At 42.4% G+C, this 20416-nt stretch overlaps 1 protein-coding gene across 13 annotated transcripts; it reads left to right on the forward strand.

Moving 5' to 3' along the window:
• The first annotated feature begins 343 nt into the window (after positions 1-343).
• On the forward strand, positions 344-20411 carry AKAP17A (A-kinase anchoring protein 17A). Of its 13 annotated transcripts, none has more exons than XR_005931189.1 (7): positions 344-455; positions 776-1991; positions 4145-4293; positions 5439-5679; positions 7113-8016; positions 10442-12384; positions 12622-14396. XR_005931189.1 is itself a non-coding variant. In XM_041119475.1 (6 exons), the coding sequence occupies exons 2-6, from the start codon at positions 1230-1232 to the stop codon at positions 20385-20387; spliced, it is 2073 nt and encodes a 690-aa protein (XP_040975409.1). In that variant the 5' UTR covers positions 344-455; positions 776-1229; the 3' UTR covers positions 20388-20411. The 13 variants fall into 13 exon arrangements, 6 of the variants coding, with proteins under 6 accessions (XP_040975409.1, XP_029854695.1, XP_029854697.1 ...); XR_005931188.1 differs by having other exon boundaries at positions 10442-12034; positions 12268-14396; XR_003921147.2 differs by having other exon boundaries at positions 10442-12014; positions 12268-14396.
• The last annotated feature ends 5 nt before the right edge of the window (positions 20412-20416 follow it).

Below are 20416 nucleotides of genomic sequence, written 5' to 3' on the forward strand. Positions count from 1 at the left end.
GCTGTTCTCCCCTCGGCAGGCTGGGCTTTGGCAGGGTTTCCGTGCCCCGGCCCGTTAGAAGGAAACGGTGAAAACTACCTTGCTGGGAAACACACCTGTTGGTACGTAGCGGGCGTACGCTCGCTAACCACACCGCACAGGGCACGTCTTTGCGGGAAGGCAGAAAACAAGGCCGCGCGTTCCACACAGCGCCCCCCGCCATTTTGCTGTTAACCCCTCCTCTACCCTCCCCGCCGCCAGGCGCCGCTGTCGCACTGCGGCCATAGAGACGCCTACCATAGAGTGCGCGCCCGCCCGCCTCCTTGCCGGCCGGGGAGCGTTGCGCCAGGCGGAAGCGGAAGCGGCCCCGGCGGCGCGCGGAGGGGCAGGGTCCGGTGCGGGCCGGGGGCGGCGGCGGCGGACGCGGGGCCGGCGGCCGTTTTGCCTGTGGGACCGATCCCCCCCGCCGGCTGCGGGTGAGGAGGGCGCCGGCAGGATCCTTCTGGGGCTGGGGGGGAGGCAGGCGGGGCGCCGCTGGGCTCTGGCGGCCGGGGAAGGCGGAGGTGAGGCGGCGGCGGAGGGTGCGGGTAACCCGGCCCGGTCGGGAGGCCTCTTCCCGGAGTCTCGCCCCGCCGCCCGGGCTCCTCCCGTCGAGGACGGCTGCCGGCTCCGGTGTGGCTCACGGCGCTCCCCCGCCTTGTGCTGCTGAGGCTATTGCGCGCTGCTCGGAGGGAGGGCGACGGGAGGAGGGAAGCTTCGGGCTGTTAAATCAAAGGGACGTTTTGTCTCGTTGCAGGCACCTTCCAAGTCTTTCTGCTGGAGAGCGTGGGATCCGCCTCGGCGCTAGCCTGCTGGGGTTTACTGGTTGTTAAGTAGACTTCAAAGCGGTGTGACATCGCTGCGCCAGTCCCTTCCTTCCTGAGAAAGGGTAGCTGCTTTCTGAGCCATCACATACCAGCTTCATGTATTCCTAAGATTGTCATCAGCTGCTTGGGTTTTTTTCTGAGGCCTTACTGAGGTTTAATTATTTATAGGCTGTAGTGGTTATAAAGTAATTTAAGATGTTTGTACTACTCGGTTTTAACTCTCTAATTGACTCTTGTATTAAGAGACATTGTTTTAACTTGGGAATGGTTAAATGGCCAAAGAATTCAATTATTTACGGATAAGGGCTATTTTATTTGACTACTGTTGGCCTGCAACTTAAACTTGCATCTTTTATTTTTTTTATCCTATGCTTTTTCTGTGTTATGGCTGCTGCAACAATAGTTCATGATACATCAGAAGCTGTAGAGCTCTGTGCTCCCTGTGGGTTATACCTTAAACCCATTACAAAAATGACCATCAGTGTGGCACTTCCTCAGCTGAAACAACCGGGAAAATCCATTTCGAACTGGGAGGTGATGGAAAGATTGAAAGGGATGGTGCAAACTCATCAGTTTTCCACTCTGCGGATTTCTAAAAGCACAATGGATTTCATCCGGTTTGAAGGAGAGGTTGAAAACAAAAGTTTGGTTAAATCTTTTCTGGCATGCCTTGATGGCAAAACAATAAAGCTCAGTGGCTTCTCTGACATTTTGAAAGTCCGTGCTGCAGAATATAAGATTGACTTTCCCACCAGACATGACTGGGACTCGTTTTTCCGTGATGCAAAAGATATGAATGAAACTTTGCCAGGTGAAAGGCCAGATACTATTCACTTAGAGGGCTTACCTTGTAAGTGGTTTGCAGCGAAGGAGTCTGGCTCGGAAAAGCCAAGCGAAGAAGTCCTTATAAAAGTGTTCAAGAAATTTGGAGAAATACGTAATGTGGACATACCCATGCTGGACCCTTACAGAGAAGAAATGACTGGCAGAAATTTTCACACTTTCAGTTTTGGAGGCCATTTAAATTTTGAAGCTTACGTTCAATATCGAGAGTACGCAGGTTTCATCAAGGCCATGAACGCCCTGCGAGGGATGAAGCTGATGTATAAAGGCGATGATGGCAAAGCAGTGGCTTGCAACATAAAGGTGAGAAACTGCGGGCTTTTTTATGGGAACCCATGTGAAAGACCAAGCACAACTAAATGTTATTTCCCTAGTGCTTAAAACCTACATCTGTATACTCTTGTGATGACAACAGGTGACATTAACAGCACTAATGTAGTTTTATGGAACAGCCGTAATAGAATTTTTAAAGGACAATGATGTAAGAAAAATGTGTTGTTAGACTATGTGAACAAAGTGAGTGGGGTTTTGCTTTTGTTTTTTTAACAAGACAGTTCTAGAAATGAGAACTGCTTGATGGAAGGACCAAGTATACGAACATGGCCTGCTAAATAGTTCAGAAAGTAATATGTATTTATAAATCTTGTCATTTCACTTAGAATTTTAATTCAGACGTATTTCACCAGAAGGCTGACTCTAAAGTGCATTGTTCTCTCTTGTGTTCACTACAAATAGAAATTTGAGGGGAGAATTTCACAGCCTCTGTATTTGGTCCCCGCATTGATAATGACGTCTACCAGACAAGTGTCAGAACTGTGAAGTTTGATAGCATGTGGCCTGTATGGCCTGGGTAATACGCAGTTAATCATTAGTGTACTTCACATACAGAAAGGCCCCACAAAAATTTAAACAATAATGTTAATCTGTAGCACAGTTTCCTCTGAATGCAGGATGCTTAATTCATAATATTTATATACTGAGTTTTCGAGATCTTTTTTTGTGTAACATCATTGTCTTAGAAAATACAGGTATGACAGGAGAAAAGTTGTCAATCTCTTGATATGTAGTATCCATGAGAGCATGGCCTGAAGAAAACTTGCTCTGGTGTGTTTGGAGGTGGTCTGTGCATTTTCATATCGGTTGAGTGAAATGTTTGGGGATGTATTTCAGTGTGCTCAATTCATCAAATCAGAAAGTGTAGTTCAGGAAAAAAGCTTGAGTATTCATTTGTGTAACATGGGAACATGCAAATGTTTTTTCAAGTTATAGTTTAGTCAGTATAAGTAAAATACTGTAATCTTTTATCCTGTTATCAAAGTTTGTCAGCTGGAGCATAGAAACTGTTTGTACCTTGACCCTCAAGGTTTTCAAGGGGATGTGAAATTCAAACTGTCACTTACATGTGGGGATCAGGGTTCCCAAATTTAGTTTGGCTGTGCAAGAGGTATCATGCCTTCCTGGCAGCTGCCTTGGGGATTGATAGGAAGAGAGAGGACTGTGTTTGTGACTGTGCTGTCAGGACAGATCTCTTTCATACAAGGTCACAACGCCTTGTCTGTTTCTACCTGTCTGTCCTTTTAGCCTGTTAGTGAAACATCATTTTACATACAGCCTGGGTGAATTAAACGGCAGAGTACGTGCACCTTGTTCTCTGCCCAACGGCTCATGAGGATGGGCCTGTGGGAATGTATTACAGACCCTTGCCTGCCTGCACACAGGTTGTATCTAGAGTGGGAGATTAGGACACCAGGGGTCTGATGTCTGCTGCTGTCTTGTTCCTGGTGTGCAGCTGGATATGGCCAAGGTGTGCTCATATGTCCTGGAAGCTGAGTGTTTTCCCAGGTCTCATTGCTCAGATGTGTGTAACTTCCTTTTCTCTTCTGTTCCCAGTCTCAAACTTGGAGCTTCAGCCCAGTATACCTCAATTTGGGAATCTTGGTGTTGGTGGGGAGGCACTTGCTTAAACCAGGTGCTGAATATTGTAGAACTGTTTCTTCTGCTGAACTTAACGATCATGGTTTTAGGCAGAAAGGGAGGCCTTTATTTAGGCCCATTTCTACCTAGTGCTGTACAGTCCCTAATAGCGTATGTGAGTTGAAGGAGTTCTGTATGTTCCTGTTCTGACAGGTTGAAGACACTGGACAGCCAGGGCTTAAACCATACTAGGGTTTACTTTTGGATGTCAGACACACACAAAAGTGTAAACTGGTGCCTGATTGTGCTAGTGTGCGGGCATTTAGTTCCTAGTTAACTGGTTATAGCACTCTGATGCTTGCTCTGGGCACATAGAGAGGTTCCCTTTGTTTTGAAAAAGGTTTTATAATTTTTATCGTACTTACACTGCGATTTGGATACCTTTGTGCTAGGTTAAAACTGTTGGGGATTATGTAGGTTGTAGGGGATTTTTTTTTTTATTTATGTCTACTTAAAACTGTTTTCATTTGTATCCTGTAAAGGTTTCTTTTGACTCGACAAAACACCTCAGTGATGCATCAATTAAGAAACGTCAGCTTGAAAGGCAAAAGCTTCAGGAGCTTGAAAAACAGAGAGAAGAACAAAAACGTAAAGAGAAAGAAGCTGAGGAAAAACAAAAAGAGGAAGAAAGGTATTTATCACTTCTTAGTTATATTTTTTAACAATCAGGCATAACAAAACAGTAGTTGCTCCTTCATATCAGCATCCATAGATAGAAAGTAACTGAACACAAGTTTCCTTTCAAAGTTCTACTCCTGTAGCTAAAGTGAAGCACTTAAAACTGAGTGAAAATATTGTGGTCCTTTTGACAAAATAAGGTTCAGGGATTATGAGATTTGGAGAAGAGTATTTTACTCCCTGACAGCCCGCCCCCCCCCCCCCCCCCCCCCCCTTTGTTTTTCCTTGAACTGTGATTTCAAGAGCTGGGAACTTACATGATGTGTAGTCATTCTGATGGAAAAATGTGTATTGTAAATGGAGAATAGAAAATAACGCACTAGTTGTACTACTAAGTAACTTTGGTATTATAAAGCTCATTTGTTCTTAACATCAGTATATTTCCAGGAAAGGCGTGGGATACAAGCATATCTTAACAGTGACATTTTAAGAAAATGTATAGGGGTGCAAATATCATAAGACAGCTCTTCAGAATATAAACACAAATGGAGCAAATTGTTTCCGAGGTTGTATGGTGTCCGTTTGCCTTGATGTGTATAAATTCTCATTGCTTAATGTTTAGATATTAAACAGTTTCTGAAACTGTAAGGTTATTTAGATTATCACTAATGCTTATGTTCTGTTCAAAATACTAAATCTGCAAAATACTTAATTTCCTAAAAATTGTGCCATTAGACACCTGATTTCCAGAAACCCTTAGCCTTTTACATAAGCTACCATTTTGTCCTAATGACTGAAATAAAAACCACCAGCCCCTGCACACATTAATTGGCCTGGTAATTTTCTTCTCACTACAATGTTTGACTGCCCAGCTGCCTGATGCATTGTTATTGTCTCTGGTCGAATTGTTTTTAAAAAAATAAATTTTTGTTTTATGTTTGGATTCCAACTTGATTTTAAATATGGACAGGCAGATGATTGTTTGCTATCACAAGTAACAGTTAAAATGTTCACTGTTTTCTTCTTCTGTTTTTTAGTAATCAACAAGACTTACTTAGAAAAAAAATTACTCAAAATACAAAACATATTTTGACATAGGGCAGGAGTCCAAAATTGTACCTGCCCTAGATAAGGTAAAAATATTAATCTCTGTTTTAGGAAGCAGAGAGAGCTTGAAGAATATGAGAGAGAGAGAAAAAGAGAAGAAAAGTTGCGCAAGAGAGAACAGAAGCAGAAAGATCGTGAAGTTCGACGAAACAAAAAGCAACTTGAAAAGCTTCAAGCTGAAGAACAGAAGAAACTGCAAGAGAAGATAAAGTTAGAAGAAAGGAAGCTCCTATTAGCTCAGAGAAATCTTCAGTCCATTAGACTAATTGCAGAACTGCTAAGCAGGGCAAAGGTAACCTCAATATTTATTTCAGAAGCTAATGAAGAGCCCAGAAGAACAAAGCCTTTTACTGACTTGAGAGGGGGTGGGGAGCACTGTTCATTAAACAACAGATTTAATACCTCTCCGGATTCTGTTCCTTAGACCAAAAATTCAAAAAAGTGCAATGAAACAGTATTTCTCCCTTGGTAAAATATCCACATGTAGGTATATGGAAGAGTGAACTTGAACCTGCAGTCCTGAATAGCATTTTTTACCTGTAAACTAATTGGCAGTCTTGCACTTAAGTCCAGTAAAAGAACATGTAAGCATGATAAAGTGAACTAAATACAGAGGATAAGGTGCAAGACTCCTAATTTCTAATTCCAGTTTTGATGCTGTTTCCCATTTGGCTTTCAGCAGTTCTGTTAACTATTCTTTGCAGTTTCGGAGAACAGGCTTTCATTATTTGATGTTTGAAAATGTGCAGAATGATTTTTGTTTAGGAAAGGTACTGTCAGCTAAGGTTTTGAATGTTAGAGCCTGTCTCTCTAACAGTATTGTTATTTTTCACTGGAACAGGATGTCATTTGCTTAAGACTTGGATAAAGTCATGTTAGGGTGTATTTTCTGTAGAAATGAAAAACTGTGTGGCAAAGCATAGTTGTGGGGTTTTGGTTTTTTTTTTTTTTCCTTGATGCCAGTGTACCTCAGGAGTGTTTTTGAACTCATACAGTGCTATGTGGTCAGTTACATGCTAGGAGAAGGGAGAAATACTTCTTGCAGGCTTTGTAACTTTGCAGCTGTGCAATAGAAGGGTTGTCTGATAAAACAGAGCAGTGTGTTTCTTTCACTCCCAGAATTTTGAGGTCTACACTAAGCTGTTTGTCTGGGTCAGAATAAAAAATAGAAGTTTGAACTTTCTTTTTCAGTATCATGAGTTTCTGCAGTGATTGACAAAATGAGAATCAGTTTCTACATAATATGTGTGTGTTTATTTGCCCTTTTTTTATGGACTCATTGTAAAGTCATCTGTGAACCACAAGGAGAAATTAATGTTTTCAATTTGACTGAAACCTTCAAGCGATGACCCTGATAAATGTATTTTAATACTTCAAATTTCACATGTTGTTCTAGCTTGTGTGTTAATGCTCATCATATTAAGGAGCCATAAAGACCAAGCTTTGGTTTTGCCTTGTGAAACAATTAGGAAAAATTAACACTCAGAAGACTTTGTGGACTAATACTAATGTTTCCCCTTACAACAGTTGTGTGTTAGTGGGGTTTTTTGTTCGGTTTTGATTTTTTTCTCTTTAAGAGGGAAACAACTGTTTTATTTTGGGATGGTTAACTTCTGTTTGTTAGAGTTTATTTTCTTGCTTTTGTGTTATGGTATAGCTTGGAAGCATGAGCAGGTCTATAAATGTTTTTTGTTTACTCTTACATTCCCTTTGACTATCTTTCAGACAGTAAAGCTTTTGGAGCAAGAACATAATGAAGAAAAGATTCGTCTTCAGCAGCTAGAGGAGAGACGAAGGCTCCAGGAGGCTGAACTCAAACGTGTGGAAGAGGAAAAAGAGAGAGCACTAGGGTTGCAGAGAAAAGAAAAGGAACTGAGGGAGAAACTACTGAACAATCTTCTGAGTAAGAAAATGGATGCAGTTAATCAAAACAAAGAAGAAACTGAAGCATCTCAGTCTGATGTGCCGAAAACCCCTAGTGGTGTTCCACACACTGTGTCATCCAGCTGCATCACTTCTACCTCGGGACAGGCTGTTACAGGCAAACTGGCTCCCGGCTCTCAAAGAGAAGTAGCATCCACTGAGAATGTAAACACTCAATGCAAGTACTTGAATGGTAACATTCATGACAAAGTTCATGTCAAAGAAGGTCAGAAACTTCATACGACAAACTCTGAGAGGTGTTCTGAGAAAAGAAATTCAGGGGTACTCTCATGTGTTCCCACCAATAACCAGCAGCAGAAGAGCCTCTCCAGCTACAACCAGAATACCTGTAGAAAGGACTCACACTGTGAGCAGGGCAAACGTAGCACAGAGCCAAGGAGAAGAAAGAGCCGTTCATGTAGCAGCATAAACACTGATGAGAGTAAGGGTAAACGGGAGAGGAGCAGACACAGAAGAGATGTGAGTTATCAGGATGAAAAGCGCAGGAAAGAAAGGAGATATTATAGACACTCTAGCAGAAGTTACAGTCCTCGACGAAGCCATAGTCCTCGTCGAAGAAGTGTAAGCCCCAGACGCTCACGTTACAGAAGAACTCGCAGTAGTGAACGTAAACGAGACAGAAGAGAAAGAAGTCATAGTCGCAGAAGTGTGAGCAGGAGACGAAGGCACCGGAGGAGATCACTGAGTAAGCAAAGGAGTACTTGGAGTGGGTAGTGGAGGCCTTGGCTCCTTGGAAAGGCTGCGGTTGGACAAAAGGGCCAGAAAGTTGTAAACGAGACCTCATCGGTGTGACTGCTATAGAAAACATGTTTGTTTCAACCAATGCTTAACTTGCATCTAGTCCCTGAAATCAAGAAAATAGCTGCCTGATTTTTTTGATGTTCCTTCGTGCTTGTCTCTTTCTAGGTTTCTACCACAATGTAGGTATAACCCACCTGTGCTTGTGCTCAAGTTCCTACAGTGCTAAAAGCCAACCTGTTTTCTTGATTTTCAGTTTTCTAAACCTTAATTTTAGTCAATTTAGTTTTTATCTCTGTATCACCAAATTTGGCTTGAGAAGTACATGGGTGCCAGTTATAGGAACTCCAGACATGACAAGCTATTACATACAGATTTGATTTAAAATGCTTTCTGGTGCATTCAATGAAATCACACTTAACAAAGTAGAGGTTTTGCTGATTGAGATGGATAGCAGGGCTTTCATATAGTTCTTAAAACTGACTATAAAGATATGCAGGATATCTTTTAAACTGCTATGATTCCTTCAAATGTCTGTATGGTGCCAAACTTTGTGGCCCAAATGATTCTGACTTGTAATGCCGTTTGCATAATACTACTTTCCATGTAAGAGAGGCACACTGACCTAGGAAGTAAGAAGCAGTGGTAAAATGATTGAGGAGTTGTTCTGTTATTTTGTTGACATATTTGGCTTTGTAATTACTTCAGGTGGCATAGAGCCACTTGAAGCGTTTTTTCAGGTACATACAGAGCTAGCCATTGTCTTTTGAAAAAGGGGCCTTCTTGCTAAATTATTTTTACTTGTGGTGTTGGAACGTAAGGCTGCAGTGTCTCTTGTTAAATCCATTTAAGAATACTTTTGCTTCTAAAATGCAGCTCAGGAATATTAAAAGCTATAACATTACAGTGAAAGAGTTTATTTTGCCTTTTTATGGTAAAATTAAAAAGAAAACTGTTTCCAGTGAACTGAAGTTGCTGTTTTCATATGTCAGTGTATTAAAATCTGCAGAAGTGTTGTATGAGAACCCATTTGTTGGAAAAAAAATCACTCAACACATTTGAATAATGAAGCTCAGCCACTCTTCTTGATGGTCCTGTGTCAACTGTTAACTCAGCAGGATGCACGCTCTTTATCTACAGCCTTCAGATGCCATTTTCCTCACACTGATGCATCAAATAAAAGGGCATCCCTTTCCTGAAGTGCCTGAGGAGCACATTGGTACTGCAGCTCAGCTGGATCCCTGGCTGGCTGAGTTTGTCTGTGTTGCTTTCAGTGAATCTATGTGGGGTTTGTTTCTTTCTAGACCATGCTGCTGAAATCTTTGTAGTAACTAGCTGTGGAAGGAAAAGGTAGACATTCTTTTGTATTCCTGGCAATTCATGTTTTCAGAGATCTCCAATTAATTATGTTACTTCTCAAGTTTCTGTGACTTCTCTTGTGAGTTTCACCACTGTCCTGGGGGCTGAGAGCTAGGCTCATTTACCTAATCACCTCAACACCACCACTCTCTTGAATTCGGAGCAGTTGCTTTCTGTGGAGAGTTCATTTTTCTACTATCTTTGTTAAAATGTTAAAAGCCTATCTACCTGAAGATGAGTTCATCTTTAGTAATGATTTAGCTAAAATCCAGTCTAATGTTGGTTGCAAGTATTTGATAAGGCTGGTGGGATGCCTGTTTCTAAATGCATGCAGTTCTGCTTAGCCTGCTCTTAAATAGTGACACACTGTCCATGGTAACATCACTTTTTAAAAAAAAGTGTATTCTGTCTGCAGTTCTGTGAGAAGTTTAACTAATGGCTGTCAGCACCAATGTCTTTGAGCTCAGGATTAGATTCTTACTAGTATCTCTGCAGTATATTTCTACTGTGGATTTCCACTGGGATTGATATGTTGAGTGGGGATCTTGATGATGTACTATGTAAGTAACTGGGGAGATGCTAGTTTATAATGCTACTTTCAGGAAGTCATCAAGCTATGAATGCAGTGTAATTGCCAAGAGTGGAAGCAGTTAAAGCAGTGGCAGTCACCAAAAAGTGTTGGAGTCATACTAGAAGAATCCAACAGATACTGTTAGTTGGTACGAAAAAAGACTGCTTGATAGGCTTGTTTTCTCCAGAGAAGGAGAAACCTGCCAAGAGCAGGTTTCATATCCCACCCTGAAATTCTTAAATTCCATAAGCTCCCCTGATGTTTAGGGCTATTTCGGAGGCCAGAGAAGATAATTGTCAGAAGGATGTTCAGCTGTAAGGCTTTGATAATCAGTGAGCTTAACACACCTATCCAGCACTGGCTTCATACAATGTCCTAAAAGTGCAGTAACATAAAGTAACTCGGTTGTTTATAGTGCTTGTGTTATTTCCCCTTTTCACAGCAGCTTCAGGAAGAAAAGCCTGAAAGTGCTTTTGATGCTACTTGCAAATGCTTACTTTCCAAAATGCAGAGGGAATGTGGAAGAAGTCCTCTTTCAGTCAGCCAGCTGAACCCAATCAAAGCTTCTTAAAACTCCAAGTACCTAAAGTTGCCCAGTAACTGCTCGGTGCAGAGTTCAATCTAGTCTAACACTTAGCAGTATTGTTGCTTCAGGTATGTGTTTTGCACCAAAGCTCTCCAAAATGTTTTCAGTGCTGAATCCTCTGAAGTGGGTATTTCGTCATGTGTCTTTGTACTAGGTCTGGCTGTGATGGAGTTGATTTTGTTCATAGCTGCCGATATGGTGCTGTGTTTTGGATTTGTGACAAATGGCGTTGATAACACACCAGTGCTTTACCTATTGCAGAGCAGTGCTTGTACAGTGTCAAGGCCTTCTCCATTTCCCATTTTGTGCACACCCTCCTGAATGGGTAAGCTGAGGTTGGGAGGGGACACAGTTGGGACAGCTGACCCCAGCTGATCAAAGGGATATCCTGTGCCATATAACATCATGCTCAACAATAAAAATGGGGGCTTTTGTCTTTCCAAGGTAGCCATTGCTCCAAGACTGGCTGGGCATCAGTTTGCTTGTGGTCTTCATTGGTGATGGGCTTTGAACTGCAAGGGAACCTGAAAAGAGTTGAAACTGCAATCTTTTAATCAGGTCACAAATATAAATTATGCCATGCCCAATACCATTTATTCAGGTTTTTATTATGGCTGAGGTATGTGCTTCTAGTACTGCAAAAACCTCGCTGGTGCAATAACTTAAAGAATATAACTTCTGATAGTAAACAATTGCTCTTTCTTCTGTATTGATTATAAAGTCAGTACATTTCTACCAAGTGTCTTTTAAGGGTCTTAGTGTTTCAAATGAAAGAATCTAGGATACCAGCAGGCTTTATAATGGCTTCTAGAAGCTGAAGTACCAAAGTTACTGGTATTTTTCCCTACTCCTACAAGAATGTTGTGATGCTGATTGCTTAAATCTTACCTGATTGCTTGGATTTGCAAGACTGGAGCAGGAGCTGTCTAAAAGTAGATAAAATTAGCTGGTCTTTTTTCTTCCATTTCAGTGTATGTCTGTTGAGTGACCTTGAATTCATATCAAAAGATAAGTATTTAATGTCTATCCTTTGCTGTTTTAGCTGCTTTAAAGCAATGTCTTTTTGAATGGACTTCAAACTTTGATCAACAAACTTTGGTCTAATTAATGAAGGAGTTCCAATAATCCACACTCCTGTTCTTGTTTAATTATTAAATTCACAGTGCTTAAATCACACTGTAGTCACAAGCTCTGATATAAATGTTAAGGAAACTGAAGAGTATAGGATTTAGCAACTAATACTTATCAAAGACATACCAAACTAATAAATACTTCTGAAACATTGGATTTATGTTGGTATGGCTGAATATTGGATAGAGTCTGACTTAGGTACTATGCTGTCTCTACTTTCAGACCCTTAGCTGCTACAAATCCAATCCAATGAGAATGTCTGCAAAGTTATCTGCCTATTTACTTCTGAAACTGATCAGTGAGGATTATGTACCAGTGGTAACCTGACTCTCTTTGCCTGGGCTTGTCATGAGTTGCATGTTACTTATGTCCCATTGTGTCAAAGTTACATATATTACTCCATTTGTCTGTCAATATTCAGGGTTTGGTTTTGTTTTGGTGGCTTCGTTCCCCTGGGTTGTAAGCAGGAATATAGATTTATTCACTGTTCTTATCAGAACGTCAAGGATCTGGGTGAGCAAGACTGTAAGTCTTTGTTTCTTCTCCAGTAGACTACCGTTTGAAAATTTGGAGCCTGGATGTCAGCTTTCATCTTGACTGAAACCCCAGGGGTATAGGGTAGAGATGGGGAAAGAAATCCTTGAAGATGATGGAAGATGTCAGTACAAGTAATTCCTCCAGAAGTGTTGAGCTTATCCAATGCATTTGACTTCATTTTTCTGTCCTGCTTTCAAACTCTGGAGCTCTTCCTATGCCATTGCAAAGCCAAGAACTCAGATAGTTCCCAACTTATTGCTCTGCGTCAGGCAGCCATACTTGTCAATTTTAAGCTTACTTTAAGATCAGCCTTTGTTGCTGGGGAAAGCTCAGGTTCACTTTTTACTGGTATGTTTTTTTTCCTTCAGTAGTGGAAAAATTTCCTCGGTGAGCAGGACTGGTGTGGTGTAACTATGGGGTGTAAATCCCATCAAGCCGTGGATCAGGCAGCTCCACAGTACAGCACTGTGTTCATACCTGCTGGAAAGCCTTGGCAGCAGTGAGAGACTTCTGAGCCCTATTCTGCTTACTGAGTTCCAAGAGATGCTCAGGTTTTCTTCTGATATTGTACCTCTGTTCTTGAGTCTTAAGTCACACGATGAGACAGGAAGAGAGTTTTCTCAATTGTGAGGATGCACTTCTCTTCTTGCACTCAGCTCCAGGAGAGATTTCACATCTGTCACCGCAGAACACAATGTCTCCCTTTTGTCCTCATATTGGTGCCAGGAGGATAGGATCGAGCCAGTGGGAGCCCACCTTCCTCTTGAGGATGTGTGGGGTTCAGAAGTGTATTAATCATCTAATGATACAAGGCAGCGTGTGACCTCTTCCCATTTGAGGATGAGGGCCCTGCTTATCGCAGACTGCTTGCAGCAAGGTCTGAGCTGAAGGGGGTGGGAAGATTGTGGGCCAAAGCCCCTGAGCCTCCCTGTGCTGTACAGGAGCTGGTGCGTGCTGTCCCTGCGTGTGCTGTTGCCTCACCAAGGCACGGGCAGCCAGGAGTAGTTTTCCTGCAGCCCTTGGTAAGCAAAGAAGAGCATGAGCCTCAAAAGGATGAGAAATCCAAGTTCTGTTGCTATGGACAGTGTTACCACATAGTCCCATTCTGATCATTAAAGAAGAATGTCTCCTCTTTCTATCTGAGGGCTGATGAGCCTCTGCACTTACCAGCCTTTTGGCCTGCAATTCCCTTTTTATCTCCTGGCCTCAGCCTGCATGAGGTGGCTCAGGAAGCAGCTTATTCAACAGTAACAACAGCGTCTCCACAAGGGCAAGGCCAAGCCCTTCTATATGATTGTTGTGCTTTCCATCTACTTACTGCCTGCTGTGGTAAAGTAATTTTGATAATGTATGAATCATATTGCCAGAAGTAATTGATATTAGTAAGAAGTGGTTACCAAAGCTGTGACTATATCCATGTTTTTTTCTAATTGACTCTGCCTTTGTAGAGTAATCTAGTCAATGACCTAGAATAAGGGCATATGCGTGATTAGGTATGCATTTAAAAAACATTTGATATGTTGTCTGGAAGCATCATCTTGAAAGCTGTTAGAGAAAATGGGAATTTTTGCAGTGGCTCCCAAAATTGTAAGCTCAGGACCGTACCAGGGATTGCAAGGCTATAAACAAACTAACGAGAGTTGATCACTGATCTATGCGACCTGGACATCGCACCAGTGTCAGCTTTAGGGCAGTTCTTAAACATGTATAGGATTGTGTTACAGACTATTGCGGCTGCTCATGTTTGATAGCACAGGTAGAGATGTTGTTAGGTTCTATGTAAGACAGCAATTAAACCAACTAGTTTGGCAGGTGCCTTAATTCATAAATGAGTGAGCAAAATTGACCACTGATATCTTGTATTGCTATACGAGTTAAGGGGGTTTTATTATAATGAAGAGGAAATACATGTATTGCCTGTGTTTTGAACTGGTATCCTACCTTTGAAGTTTGGTTATGATCTGGATACAACACCTATTTCATTAAGCTTATGTTGCATTCTGTTGTTCTGGCTCTTCCCCAGCCCAATAGATGTGTTATTTGCAGAATGTATCTTTACATTCTAATACATTCTATGTACTCTTTACATGTGAGCTGCCTCACAATAAATTTGCAAGGTTGTCTCTAGTGTTTGTATAAAGCAGCAATCTAGTTGCAGTTGATCCTTCAGAACTGGGTGTTGCAGAATAGATTCCTCTAGTGTCTTACACTCCTACATGTGTAAGTATTATTGTTGTTCAAAGTGTACCTCTTTCTTTTTTTAATACTTAATCTGATACTGGGCTCTTGAGGCTTGTTTGAAATGGTATGCACCACCATCCTTTCTTCTTTAATCACAGCACAGAAAATGAATTTGGTCTGGTTCCCCCTCACATGCTGCATCCCCTGAATACATCTCCTGCTGCCTCACAAAAAAAATTTATAGATTAGCTCAAACAAATGTTTTGCCATAGTCGTAGGATATAAAACTTTTGAAGGGCTAAGGCTGATTGGAATTGTTTTCTAATTGATACCTCATCTAAGTCACACGTGCACTGTGGCACCTGCGAGGGGAGCTCTACCTGCTCTGGATGGCATGCCCAGCAGTGCTGTCCTTGAAACTGGACTATTTGTAGGACAACATGAAGGGGTAATGGTGTGGTAGCACCACAGTCACTCCCGGATAGCAGGCTCAGCCTGCCAGCAAAGTGTCGGAACAAGAATTGATCACCCTCAGACCAGGTCTTCCCTGCAATTTTTGCATATGATCCTGGACATATGTCTGTAAGTGCTCTGGGGAATTGCCTAGTGGTGTCTGTTACTTTCTACCTTAACTGGAAAAGGGAAGGGCTGGCAGAGTCTTTCTTCTGCTTGCTGCGCCTGACAGGGCTTGCTGTCGTGGTTCACCTCCAGCTGGCAACTTAAGCCCCACGCAGCCGCTCGCTCACTCCCCCCCGATGGGATGGGGAGAGAATCGGAAGGGTAAAAGTGAGAAAACTCATGGGTTGAGATGAAGACAGTTTATCAGGGAAAGCAAAAGCCATGCACGCAAGCAAAGCAAACCAAGGAATTCATTCCCCACTTCCCACGGGCAGGCAGGTGTTCAGCCATCTCCAGGACAGCAGGGCTCCAGCACGTGTAACATTTACTTGGGAAGACAAACACCATCACTCCGAACGTCCCCCCCTTCCTTCTTCTTCCCCCTTCAGCTTTACCTGCTGATCATGACGTCCCATGGTCTGGGATATCCCTTGGGTCAGTTGGGGTCAGCTGTCCCGGCTGTGTCCCCCCCAACTCCTTGTGCCCCCCCAGCCTGCTCGCTGGTGGGGTGGGGTGAGAAGCAGAAAAGCCCTTGGCTCTGTGTGAGCACTGCTCAGCAGCAACGAAAACATCCCTTTGTTATCAACACAGTTTCCAGCACAAATCCAAATCGTGGCCCCATAGTAGCTACTATGAAGAAAAGGAACTCTCTCCCAGCCAAAACCAGCACACCTGCAAACAGCATAAGGCTGTAAAAAACATTCAAGGTGAGCCACCAGGTAAGAGGACTTCAGGGGTACTTGCCCATGCCAAGCCACGGGAACACTTCTTTCTGAAGCTTCCTGTTCGAAGAAGTGGAGGAGAGGATTATCAGATTAGCAAGTGTAAAATGGCCTGTGCAAGGCAGTTTTGTGTCTACTGATTGCCTTTGTGTTGCTTGCCAGAGCACAACTCACTTCTGACATGAGAGCCTGCCTCAGCTGCTCTCTGTCTTGGTTTTCTTTTTGCATCTCTCTCTTTAACATTTCAGCCTCTACCATTTTCAGCTAGTGAACCTGTCTGTCCTCAGGGAGATATGCTTCTTACCTGCTGGGACCTTCCTCTGACAGAGATCTTAATGATTATTTGGTTGAATTATTTGTTGAGAGATTATTTGCAGGCCAGGAAGGTAAACCAAGAACAACTCTGGATTGCTTGTGGTGGACTTTAAAAGACATTCTCAGAGTTTTTACTATAAGGAAAACTGAGGAGAAGGGAGGGTTTGCTTAGAGAATGAGCTGGGTATACAGTATTTCCTGCCCACTCCAAATGTCCGCCAGTAGTATATGTGATGTAAACAGGAAAAAAATTAGTTGGTGTCAAAAACTGACAGAAGCAATAGTCATGTTACTAGGGAAATGCATCTATTGTAACACATGAGAAGAATTGGAAGTTATAAAGAAGAAAATGAGCATTTTGTTGAAAATGGATGTTCTATTTCAAAGAAAAGGTATGATACAGATTATCTTGGCTTTTTGGGATTCTTCAAAAATAGGGCACAAAATGTTTTATCTTGGTGCACTTTCAGGCCATCTGATATAAGCTAGACATACTTAGAGGCTTAATAATGATAGTGAGGCAGAATTGTTTCTGTACTGGCATTACTGAAACTCGTTATTGTAGTCACGTCCCTGAGATTTATAGTTGTTGCTTATAAGGATGGTTGCGTGTGTGAAAGGTGTCATCTGCCATTTCTTACTGGCAGACACATTAATTCTACTAAATCTGCTTTGTTCATAGATAATTTCTTAGTTTCAAATGTTATGCAAAAATGACGTAATTATTTTTTGTGTAGTATTTTTCTGTAGCGAGTCATTTAGGCAAAGAAAAATTCATCACCAAAATAGAACCGTGGAGGTAAAGTAACAGCTTTAGCCTGTGCGTGGTCTGAGCGCTATGACAAAAACCTTGATGGGGTTTTCAGAGAAAGCAACCCATTGCAATTTCATCTTCATGAATGCATTTGTAACTTAAAAGGAGCTTAGACTTTAAGCCTCACTAAGAATTTACTTGGGAACAGCAACACAGTGTGTGTGGCTTTGCATCGATCTGGTGCGGGTTATCTGCAACCCTCCTCCCCTACATCTTGCTACTGGTAGTAATCCTATTAGACAATCACATCTGGTGTCCTCAATAGTCAGATTTAGTAGTGATTGAAAAAGTACTTCGAGTGGGTTTAATTAACTGTGTGGTCATTTTATTACCAGAGCCTCTTGTACCCTATATCTTTGTCTTAAGTGAAGTGAATTTATAGCCTGTTAGGACATGCTAGTCTACAGTTGTGCACATAACTGTCTGTTATTTAGTCAAAACTACAAGAATCAAGGGTTGAGCATTTTCGTACTCGTGAATCTTTAATGCAACTGTACTAAATGTTACTGTAATAGCTGATTACCAATCTGTGGCTGAGTTGTTTGAGGAAAGTGGTCTGTAAGCTTTTGAGCAGCAGCTAGCTCTTCCTAGGGTTGTTTTGTTTAGCTTGACGGAAGAGAAATGTATACTTCAGTGTGCCAAGCATTTGCTTCCAGTGGGGCTGATGGCCTGGATCTGAATAGCTGTTAGGATGCCAGGAATGCGAAATCTGTTTGGGCAAAATTGCACCAATTTGTTTCTCAGTAGCAGGTAGACAGAATTGGGCTTTAACAGAGAAATATTTTTGTGTTTCTAAACCTTTCTAATCTTTTGGCTAACAATATTTATCTTTGGCTAGTGATGTTTATCTATGTACAGTTTATTTCTCCATTTTATTCGGAGGAGAGGGAAAGCTATTGAGGGAAAAAAGTTGACCTGGTTATCCGCATGGATAGATTGAGAAGGTTTTGAGCTTTCTTTTCCCATAGAACTGTTTTTGGAATGGATCTGAGGAACTGAAAAAGCTGTGGCATGTTTACTAAGAATGGGTCTAGATTTGGGCAAGTGAATGAACTCTGCAGAATCGCACTTAGCACATGTGCAGATGGAAGTTCCTAAATAGAAACTGAGCTTGTGCGCTCTCCGTGAGGTGGGGATAGCAGGGGAAGATGTCCATTATAAATGTAGTGGTGTTCTTGAAACCTGTTGTCCAGGCTTTTCCTTCAGAGAAATGGTGTCTTGTTAAATGCAAGCTGCCCAGAGTCACAGTCACTCTGGCGGAGAGGTGTGTTACGACCTCCAGCTTCCACAGTACAAAATAAACAGAATATTAGTGTCTAACCTGTACTGAACAGTGAAGTCTGGTGCACTAGCAAGACAACAGCACTATATTTACAGGCTATGTTGGCCAGGATGAGGAGGTCTAAATATTTCAACAGTTTGGTGTTTGCTGTAACTTTTGTATGTTCAGACTTAGTAATCTGGTAACACAGGAGACCCTGTGGTGTTAGAACCTGGGAAACAGGTACTGTTTCTGAGTTGGTGTACAGAAGGGGAAAAAGGCTGATAACTGTGACATCTGCTTAGTAACTTTATCAACTAGCTCTTAAAGTAGGTTGTTATTTCACTTCTGGCTAGAAGAAATACAGCATCTTTTGGCTGAAGTGTTAGGATCTGAATGCAAGATACAGATTCACAGAAGGATTATACAGTGGGACTTAACAGTTGAGAAAGTTTCACTGCATCCACAAAATGGTCAGAAGGAACATGTGGAAAACTTGCACTGGCCTGTTTCTTCTAAAATGAGGCAGGTTCTAAAGAGGAGCACAGAACTAACCTTCAGCAGCAGCACATAAATACAACCCTACTTCCTAGGAAAGGAAGAGAACATTAAAACGTTGTGTTGGGACAAAGTTGTGAAGTGCAGTCTTTAAACATCTGCCAACCTAAGGTACACAAAAAGTTTAGCTGCATGTTGATCGCTGTATTGCTCGTGTTTTGCCCATTAACTTAATCGCTGAAGCATGGAGAAAGCTACCACTGAAAAAAATGCCATTTTGTAACATTTTCCCATTACTGTATTACCTAAGTCAGGTCTCATTTAATGTTGTTACCTGAAGGATCACTAAATGTGTGATATGAAAACTGTCAGTCTTTCCTTGATGGAAAGGGCCTTTTCTCACCTAAAAGTTGCAGCGTCTGCCCAAAAAGGCAAGATGGCAGGCGTTTACAGGCTGGAGCAATAGACAGTGGGGCAGAGAGGTTTCAGGAAAGTAATCCAGGTTTTTAATTTTCTGATGAAAGACCTATGAAGTATGTTCTGCATAAAGTTGAAATCCATGCCACATCTGCCACTTGGCAGTCATTTCATTGTTTCTTCCCAAGGATATTCTGCATGACCCTGCTTAGTTTTGCAGAGAAGGGGAGGAAGACTGTGGCAGCCAGCAGGAAAATGTGGAACATTTTGTCATTTCTCAGCACCCTGCTCTGCTAAAACATGGCAAAGCACACGTAGGACACCCCTGCTGTGGTGCTGCTATCAAACAGGCATCGCTTTCTAAGCGGGTATGTGGGGGGACCTGCAAAATACAGAAAAGGAACAAGAGTAGATTTTTTTCCTTGTAGACTTCACCTGAGTGATCATTGTCAGAGCAAACCAGTCACTGCGACAAAGCAGCACAACAAACAGACGCTTACAGCTTCTCTTCAGACTGGTTGCTTCTGCACTTAGGGATGGGGTGTATCCCACTGCCAGCCCCCGGCTCACCCGGACCTGTGCCCATCACAGCAAGTCTCATCTCCACTCTGGCTGCTCCCCGGTGTTTCTTTTATCCTTTCCGTGGGCAGGGCTCGCAAACCAGGCCAGGGAAGCACACCCAGGTTTTCCACAGCTGGGTGGAAATTATTCCAGGCATAGACTCTGGTGGAATGCTTTCTTCTCCTTCAGCTCCTTGTGTGGACTCTGCCCTCAGATGATTTCCTCAGCAGATCTTCCCTGCTATGTAGTAGTTATGCCAGTCATTTTCCTTGCATGGGTAAGGCCTGAAGCCCTGGGTGCATGACCTGGAGCCCGAGGCTGAACAAGTCTCTGTTTCAGCATGGTGAAGGTAAGTGCTGTGCATACACCTGAGTGAAGGGTGAGTGGAATTACAGCCATGGGAGATGCCAGGAGTATGTCCTGAACGCTTTAAGCTGAGCTGATACTCCTTCACCCTCAGACCCCTTGGAATGTCCACATCTCACTTGAAGAATTGTGTTGCCAAATTGCTGTCTTTCCTCTGGGGTCATGTCATTGGGCTGACTGACGTATCTAAGGATTTCTATTCTTGGGAAGTCTTCCAGCATCAAAAAGCCAGCCCAATGGAAAAGAGCTGCTTTTGAACAAGCCCCAAGTAAGACTCCGCTTTGGCTCATGAACTCTGGTGCATCACACTGATTTCAGGTTCTTGATGCTGTTCTGTACCGATTCCTGTTTTGCTTGTTGCAAGCTTTCAAGTACTTCTGAAGTACCAGCGTGTTAACAAACTGCTGAAC

The sequence above is a fragment of the Aquila chrysaetos genome, chromosome 23, assembly GCF_900496995.4.
Source record: "Aquila chrysaetos chrysaetos chromosome 23, bAquChr1.4, whole genome shotgun sequence".
Classification (NCBI taxonomy): domain Eukaryota; kingdom Metazoa; phylum Chordata; class Aves; order Accipitriformes; family Accipitridae; genus Aquila; species Aquila chrysaetos.

Bases quoted from the DNA above. Each gene is read 5' to 3' on its own strand.
- AKAP17A (XM_029998833.2), top strand. From the start codon at position 1,230: ATGGCTGCTGCAACAATAGTTCATGATACATCAGAAGCTGTAGAGCTC. The intron at 1,992-4,144 runs GTGAGAAACTGC...TATCCTGTAAAG, and splicing joins CAGTGGCTTGCAACATAAAG to GTTTCTTTTGACTCGACAAA. The intron at 4,294-5,438 runs GTATTTATCACT...TCTCTGTTTTAG, and splicing joins AAACAAAAAGAGGAAGAAAG to GAAGCAGAGAGAGCTTGAAG.